The sequence below is a fragment of the Alligator sinensis genome, unplaced genomic scaffold, assembly GCF_000455745.1.
Source record: "Alligator sinensis unplaced genomic scaffold, ASM45574v1 scaffold421_1, whole genome shotgun sequence".
Classification (NCBI taxonomy): Eukaryota; Metazoa; Chordata; order Crocodylia; family Alligatoridae; genus Alligator; species Alligator sinensis.
The window spans coordinates 1,605,384-1,614,476 of record NW_005841871.1 but is presented as its reverse complement, the minus strand read 5'-3'; the positions used below and the strand labels follow the sequence as shown (position 1 = coordinate 1,614,476).

At 38.8% G+C, this 9,093-nt stretch overlaps 1 protein-coding gene across 1 annotated transcript in view; it reads right to left on the bottom strand.

Moving 5' to 3' along the window:
- Nucleotides 1-2,713: 2,713 nt before the first annotated feature.
- AFAP1 (actin filament associated protein 1) overlaps nucleotides 2,714-9,093 on the bottom strand; it is a 165,302-nt gene continuing 158,922 nt past the window's right edge. The window contains exons 18-19 of the mRNA XM_014527232.2: nucleotides 8,519-8,680; nucleotides 2,714-3,093 (exon numbers count right to left, since the gene is read on the bottom strand). Coding sequence (XP_014382718.1) covers nucleotides 3,067-3,093; nucleotides 8,519-8,680 — 189 coding nt within the window. The 3' untranslated portion in view covers nucleotides 2,714-3,066. The remainder of the gene's footprint in view (nucleotides 3,094-8,518; nucleotides 8,681-9,093) is intronic.

Here is a 9,093-nt window from a genome sequence, read left to right as displayed (position 1 = left end):
AATATCCAATAACAAAAATAAAACAAAAACTTTTTCATGTTTCTTGCATGCTTTTTTTCACAGAGATTTTAAATACGATTTTGTTTTTTAAAAAATACAATAAGGAAATAATTACATTCTTAATATGAGAACATTATCTTACAACATACAGCCAGGGTCAATTATTTTGAAAGTGTCTAAAATAAAAAAATTGATACTACATTAAGTATTCTCTGTTAGAAAAATCAAATCACCACAATCCTCTTATAAAAACACCTTTGGTCCCCTAAAATTATGATCCCATATTTTAAAAAGTATAACAAAAAGCACCTGATACAGTAATAGGAGTTTGTTGAGGAAGCGCACGTTTCTCAAAAGACACTGAATCGTGATGGTTTAAAATACAAGAGTTTTTGTCATGCTGGCCTATTGCTGAGTTTTGCCTGGTGATTTTTCAGTTTAAAAACCTTGAAAAAGCAAGCTCTGTTGCTTTTCAGTAAAAACCGTACAGTAAAAGTAATGTGAAACAAAATGTGTATATTTCACAGTCCTGAATGAGGTCTGTAAGGAGGTTATTTCAGGCTTTGAATGGTTTTTTCTTAAAATACCTTGGCCATTATATACTTCATTATAGAATAGATTTCACAAGTATGCTAATGCAAAATGTTAGCAATATTTAGAAATGTTTAACTGCAGTATGTTTTGGGGGAAAATTGTTCTTTGCAAGGGATAGGGAAGAATATGCTTAATCTTGTCCATAATACTTCATTTGGATTGGGCATTAAAAGGTGCCATTCTTAAAAGTATATGTGGCAGAGTAGAAGACCGTATTATCATCATTAATGGGAGCTATGCAGACTTTAAAATTTTTGTTTGATTACAGGAATTTGCACACTCCTATCTCAGGCATGGACTCAAACATTAACTCCAGCCTCCTCACAAATTGAACTTCACAGTGGAGATAAGTGTCACAAAGCCAAAACTTGAAAAACTAATTAGTTAGGCTATTGATTATTTGGTGTTACTTGATGTGGGACCAGTTTGTAATGGTAACTATTTTGTTGTCAAACACATTGACTAGAGGCCTAATTTGCATCATAAATATGTACAGATATAAATTAAATATTTATTGAAATATACAAATAAATAACTTATTTTGAAATAAAATGCCTAAATGAATTTTTTGCATCAATTTATTTCCTGATGTTTGTGGGATATTTGTAGTTCAGTCATGCAGCATAACATGTGCCCTCCACCTATAAAGTGTTAATGGCAATCTAATGTAGAATATAACATCCTACTTGGAATAACAAACACTGCTGACATTTATTTCCCTACTGTATTTGCATTTAAAAAAAATGTACTAGGAGAAGGAAGAACCTTCTGCCATTTAGGGCTAGCACTGAGAGCAGTGGGAGCATTGTCATTGACTTTAATGGGAAACAGGATCAGGCCTTTAGTAGTGGGCCATTATGGACCAGGCTTTCAGTATTCAGCCCCCACAACCCCGCATAGGTTTTTCAGGAGCCTTTGTACACTGAAACCTGAAAAATGTGGTCGCTGGTCCCAAACCTAGTCTTCTTGCATGTCGATCTCCCACTGATGTCCTCTTGCATTCCTCAAGTTTTGTATACGTCTATACATTGACAAAGCCATATACATTCTTACTAATGACAACTACAATAGAACTGCAGGTGGGTGATGAAGGGATATTTTTTCTTACCTTATTACAGTGTTGCCAACTCTTCTCACTTATCTGATATATTTGGTGCCACAACCCCTGGAGGCCAGTGACTATTTTTTCCCTCAAAATGTCTAGCCCTTATGGTTATGAACAAAACCTGGAAAACACAACCTGAGTATGCCTAAGGCACCCTAAACCAGAAGGCAAATAAAAAGAGTAAACACTTCTTTTTATAAAACATCAAGATTTTTAAGAAGATGATATGAGTTTTTGGGATGTTCAACTGGCAATAATGCATGCAACTTTCCAGGAGTGATGTAAATACAAAAGGGAGAACAGACCTTTGCATCAATTTTGCAGAGTAAAAGGAAAGATTCTGTTTCTTGGCAAAAGACAATGAGTCTGTTCAAATATCTCTGTCACATCTCACTTTATCACTATTGTGTATAAAGGAGAATAGAAATAATTCCCTCAGCCTGTCATCCTCAAAAACAGTGTCTGAGATCTGAAAGGAATGAAGGAAACAAATATAGCCATGTTCTAAAACTCAAATTTAACAGCAAGCAAAACCAAACTGCACAAGCTATTTAAAATTGCCATTATTTGTTCAGAATTAATTTTAATGGCTATCTCTTTGGGAGATGCAGAAATGAAGCACTTTGTTACCTTTCAAAAATCAGGAATAATATAGTTCTCAGACCATATAGGAGAGATCCTGATAACAAAAGCATCTGTCCAAAAATATATCAAAAAATGCTTCACAGTGGAGTTGTGAAGATGCAGAGAAGGGCTTCTGACTTCCCAGCTTGAGCAAATCGTATCACTTCTATGGCTATACTGTATATCTTCAGTGTCTAGCCATGTAAACAGGTAATAGCTGAGTGAATCCTAATAAGGAAGCTTGTGAAAAGTCCTCTCCCAACAACTTTTATGGTGGAATTCTGAAAGTCAAAATAAGCCTTAACAGTACATCACATCTAAATTGAACTGATTTCACACAAGGCTTGAAAACACCCACCATGCATTAGAAATCCAGAAAGGAAATGAAAACACCCACCAATTTTCATTTCCTTTCTGGATTTCTAATGCAATGCAAATGTTGGTTTAATCCATTTCAGCAATGTAAATCTCAATTGCAACTATATGCTCCTTTTACATTACTAAGATTTTTACAAATAAAGTTGGGGAAAAAGTTACAGGTAATAAAAAGGGGCACACTTAGTTACACAGTAATACAGTAGAGAGTACAGACAAATGAGGGCCAAGCTACCTTTAACTTATTAGAATTATAGAACCTCTTATGCTGTATGACTTGACACCACTCCATAGATGAGTCTTTCGAAGCCTACGTCTTGGTCCATACTACATAAGCCCTTTATACAAAGAAAATGTTCTTGCTGTGTTTAGGTTCCATTTTTCATCTCCCATTCCTGGAGGGCAGAAAAAAACATAGGGAAATGTTACAGAAACCATAATGTCCAGAGATTCAGTTAGATCTAGCTACGGGTCTGATCCCAAGCCAATTAAACTTGACTTCAAGGGGCCTCTACTCACAAGTAATGGAATCTCTGAGGCACTGAATTTGTTTTACAATTTGGAAAAGCACAAATAAACAGAGGAAATGTGCCCCCTTCTATACCATACGTAATTTGTACTACAGAGTAGCTGCATATTGACATTTTCTTTGGGCTAAAGCGCCTTGAAGCCTTTTCTTTACTAACTGCAAATCTGCAAGGCATATCTAGTTAGCAAAAATACAGAAGGGTCAAATGACAAAGGATTAATTAAACAATGCTGCATGTTCAGCCTTATACAAATAATAGGAAGGCTGGCTACAAATATGAGATGGTAGGTAAGGACTTTCTAATTAACCCTGTGTGGGGTGAAGGACCCCTCAAGTGTACACCATTTCTTGAAGGGCTCCCAATCCCGACACACACGTAGACAGTGACATTTTACTATGGAGCTACTTAGTCTATTCTGCAGTAAAGCACCCAGCAAGGCTTAATAGCTAAGGCATTGAATCTGAGGTAAGGAACAAGGATTCCTGAATTTGATGCTCATCATGTCACTGTTCATATTTGTTTTCTACATACTCAGTCTTAGCTCAGGCTCCATTACTGCTGCTTCTGCCACTTCAATACCTTTCTGAACACAATTCCTCTACTGGACCTTTATTGGAAGTTTGGCTATTGACTTGAAAGGGAGAACAACTGATCCTCTCAGGGGTATTTCCAGCCTACAACTCTGGCAGAAGAAATTATGCAGTTGTGATGTACATGTATAGTTACATTCCTGGAGAGTGTGCATCATGAAGTGCAGGAACGTGGTCTGCTGTGCTCTTGAACTATCAGTACACAGGAACAGAAGAGGGGAGGCAGGGATGGGCTGAGGCTGGACAAATTTACTAAACCAGCCCCTTTAGCCAGGACATGTTGAAGCCATAGAGCTTCTTTAGTCTTTAGTCTCAATGGAGCAATCGCACATTGTTCTGCAGCCAGGTGCTGAGGGTAAGACTTTTTCCTTTTTCTCACCCCAATCTCTGTGCAGAGATACTAAGCAGGCATAATTTGTAGAGCTAGAAGGAAAACAACTGACTGCTTGTACATTTTACATTACAGAGTCCTTGGTTAAAAAATAAAAGCAACCCTGCCAGCAGGGACCAGAAAGTTTCCATCTACACTGCCTCATCAAAGGGCTCCAGGGTTAGTCTTCCTCGTCTTGTTTCCTTCTGATTCAAGAATCTTGCACTCTTGGTGCTCAGTAGCCAGTTTCAGCGGTGGAGAGGGTTCTAGACAAGCCTATAGTTTGGTGGTTACAATAGTCTCCTGGGAAATAAGAGGTTTAAGTTGCCTCAGACTAAAATAAGCCTAGAATCAATTTTTGGGTAAAGACTTTAACCACTAGGCAATGTGCAAGAGGTGCCCCCACTACCGCAGCTACAGAAGAGGTGTTGCGCTCTGCACTGATGGAATGCGGCTCTCAGAGTTAGGCAGTCTGAGGCGGGCACTCTGAATCCTGGGATGATGGAGTTGCCTAATGGACTAAGACAGGGGTTGTCAACCGGGGGTATGTGCACCCCTAGGGATACTTGGAAAGGTCCTAGGGGGTAGGGGGGGGGGGGGCAGGGGCAAGAGCAGCAGTGCCCCTCTGCAGGTCGCACAGGCGCTGCTTGGCAAGCTGGAAGCGGGGGTGGGGGGAGGGTAGCTTGAACACGGTCACAACCACCACCTTGCACTGCCACCATGTGCTGCTTTCTCATGGCCAGTTGTAGATGCGGCTCCACGGGCTGCTGATGGGCGGCACGCGATTGGCCAGTTGCAAGGCCCATGGAGCCGCACTTGTGACTAGCCACGGGAAAGTGGGGTGCAGCGGTGGCATGCAAGGGCCCCCCCCCACATCCAGCCGCCGCCGCCAGAAGGTTGAAAACCCATGGAATAAGGTGCCTGAGCTCTGAGGAGTGTAGTTCACTGTAGGTGCCAAATGGCTCACTGTAGGCCCCTCCTTACTAGACTGCCTTATGGAAGTGGCTAATTCTCTCCATTGACTGTAGTAGGATCCTAAGTGCTTAAACTTTCAATCTGAACTGACCTCCTGGGGCAAGGTACCTAATTTTTGGGCATGTCAGCATGTAAGCAGAAGTGCTTGTGGTGATGATGTAGATCTGAACCAATAGCTGCATCACTCCTGTGTCATATGTCAGCTATAGCATAGGAACCCAGGGGCCTATAGTTGGTGTCCCATAAGGCTGTATGAACATCATTAGCTCCAAAGGATAGATATAAATTGCTTAATTGAAAATATAATATAAAAACAAATCCAATTTCTTAATTTTAAAATTAAATGCAAAATTATGAATAACCTATAGCCTAAACATATTATAATATATGCACATAAGCAACATTTAAAGTAATATACTTTAAATATAAACAACAGTACATTTGCTGCCAAAGCTTTAAAGAACGCCAAATCCTGGAACCAGAATGGAAGTCAATGGCTTATTGCCTGGAACTAGAGCTTGTTCAATGCTAAATCAATTTTTTCCATATGCAGTTTTCATTATTCACATTTAAGATACTTTTATTTAACTAATAAGAAGAATGAAATGTTGGTTTTTGCACATGTTGATGTTGATGCAATTCCAATTATTCTCTAAAAAGAGCTTGACATGAAAACATGAGTAAGAAATTAATAACTACATAGAAGCACATGATTCACCACTTTCAAACAGAATAAAAAAAGGAAATAAATTTATATTCTGAATTCAGAATATGCATGCAGACATAATGCATCTCCTGTTTAGCAAACAGAATTAACAAATTTATTATAACTATTATATTTATCAGTATATTTTAATAACCACTAACTAGCCACTGAGAATCAACTTTTTCAGGAAAATAAATTAAAAATACAAATACAAAACAAGTTGAAAACCCATAATTTAAACCAATCCACCTTCCTCCATGTCTACCACCATTAAAGAATTGTAGAAAAGTAGGGCTGGATGACCTCAGTAGGTCATCTCACTCAAACCCTTGCTCAAGGCAGGATCCTCCCTGTCTACACCATCCTAGGCAAATATTTCTCTAAACATTTTCTAATCCCCCTTAAATCCCTATATCCTTTAAGATTTGGGTGCAGGAGGTTGAGGAAACTCTATTCTAATATATTCTACTATTCTGCAAGATGTTTCTAACAAAAGAATTCAGAGAGAAGTTACCTCAACTAGAGCCCCAAAGTCCCACTATGTAATCTAGCACTTCATTAAGAAAAGCTTTAGAAAAAAAGGCTGCTAGCACTGAGAGTTGAGTATAGGACAGAGACAAGTGCCCAAAGAGTAACCATGAAGCATTTTCAGAAGAAAAATGATGGAAAGTATCAGATAAAAAAAACCAAGTTTGACTGTAAGTAAACACCCTGTAACATTGTGAGATTTGCCAAATATTAAGGAATGGCATGCTAGTACTGATATGAAATCAGACTCACTCCCCCACACTACGATGGAGGTTACATATGCTGAGCCAAATTCCACACTTTGAATACTCACGGGCAACTCCCACAACTTAGCCGCATCAACTACTGCCAAATGACTTAAGCTTATTCATAATTACATATGGCCAAAACATTAAGAGCCAAATTCCACCCTTATGCAATTCCCATTGAAAGCAGCGTCCATTGCAGGTGCATGGTTGAGGGCAGAATTGGGCTGTCCAGTTGTAGATGGGCCAGTGCAGCTACACTCATAGAGGTAAATGTCTCTGTTAGTATTTGGTGTGTGAGGTTTTATGAAGAGGCGGAAGCAGTTCTTAAAGCTGTATTCATTATCCGGATCCTTTTCCACTGAGAGGAACTATGTATCGTAGTTCTGCAGCTTTTTTAATGGCCTGTTCTTACAGCCAGGTTTTTTTAGGATGAGAATCTGATTAACCAGTAGTAAGAATCTGCTTAAACCTTTCATCGACAATTAACAGAACAGATTCTGCTACTCTAACCAAGTCTTTTAGATTGCAAAAAACTTGCACTTGCCTTGTCCTTGTGCTTTTTAAAAGGGGAAAACTGAAGCACAAAATGCATTGCTGGTTTATCTTATATCATGTTAACAGCATAGCAAAGGTGGAACTACAGCCCCGTTTTTTTAGTCTCTCAGCTCTATGCTCTAACTCCTGGAAGGCAGTCCCTTACTAATGCTTTCCTAAAAGCATTTGTGAATTTTACTGCATCCTCACTGCAAATGTACATACCAGATAAAAAAAAGTATTTGCTCTATTAGTAATGATGAAATCTTAAAGCATTTTCCGCAACACAAGTACTGTTGTTTTAAATTAAATCAAGCAGTGCCCTATAAAAAGCAGACGAGTGAAATTATTGTTTATCATTGCAATTAGCAACGAACTGACCAAAATAACCGGAGATCTTGGGGTGCCTGTAGAGGTGCTGTGAGGCACTGTAATTACAGTGCATCAGAGCAGACTCGATTCATCAAGTCTGCTAAAGTGTGGTAATTACTGCGCTCCAGCCAGCCTCTGCAACTTGTGCATCAGTGTCCTCATGTTTCAAAATGGCAGTGGTGGCACTTGAACTAAAGCTTAAATGAGCTTTAGTTCAAGCACCTCCACAGCCATTCTGAAGCACAGGGACAGTGATACACGAGATGCTGTTGTGCTTTAATCAGAGCAACTCTCAGAGCCTAAAGAATCCCCCCAGTCTCTGGAGTATGTATAAAAATGCCCTTGGGGCCTGATGCCACAACTACTATTCCTATTTACGTGCTGTATCAGTTGCTCAGCAGTAGTAATACATTGCTAGCCAGTGCAGTAATGCCCCAAGAACTGTCAGGCACAATCTCTTTAACATAAAGCACAAACAGCACTAAAAGTTACAGCACTAGCATAGGAATGTAAAGCATTAGGCAGATATTTTGCCAGGTATTAGAACAAATCGCATCAATCTGATTTTACATTAATTGTATAGAAAGAGTAAAAAAAAAAAATGCCTTCTCAGTGCTAAACTTATTAATGTTACTGAGTGTGAATAAGAAGGGCAATCTGCATTATTGACATTTACCTTGTATAGGAAATCTGTGCAGAATGCAGAGAAAAGAGTCAAATCAATTCTTAATATTTCTATCCTTCTGTAATCTAGTTCCCAATATTCACTCCTGTGCAGGAGACAAGCTCAAGATCATAAAAAACTTAAATCATAATTAATAAAATTTAGACTTTGGGCCAGCCCTTCGTGTAAACTAATTTCACCCTGGGAAATTCAAGGAGTAGGAACCTCAAAGAATGAAGGCGATGAGAAACATGTGATGAAAGACAAGGACAGAGGAAGAAAGCCAGGCACAGGTCTTCTCACCTTTGCTTTTCTAAGTACATGGCCTCGACAAGGAGAATTACTTGATGAGGAAGGTCTCTTCAGAGCTGCTGCACTATTCACAGGTACTGAGCATTCAGTATCACTTGTATCACAACTGGAGATAGGGGAGTTTTCCATAGTTCGGTGCTTGAATATTGGAGACTGAAAGATTGAAAATAACTTAGGTGAAGTTTCTTTAAAATATTCATATAAAAAACCCTCAGTATTTACCAAAGTATAGGACTGCAGAAAAATGACAAGAACAGTTTTAAAGCTAAGAAAATTACACTGACAGCCTTTTCTAAAAATGAAGCCCTCATCATGATGGTAAAAGTTACTTCCTGAATGACAGCTGCTTCAGTTTCCTCTCAATGACTTAACAGCACTAGTGACTGGGTGATTCATGAAGCTGAATCAATAAGTTTGTCCATATTAACCCTTGCAAAATTGATGGGCTATTCAATTTTGGTGGTTCAGGAACTGAGTCTGGGTTAAATGTTCACATAGCTCTGAGGTGAAATGGGGCATCATTATCATCATATGTTGCTTATCATTCCATATGTATCAACTCAATT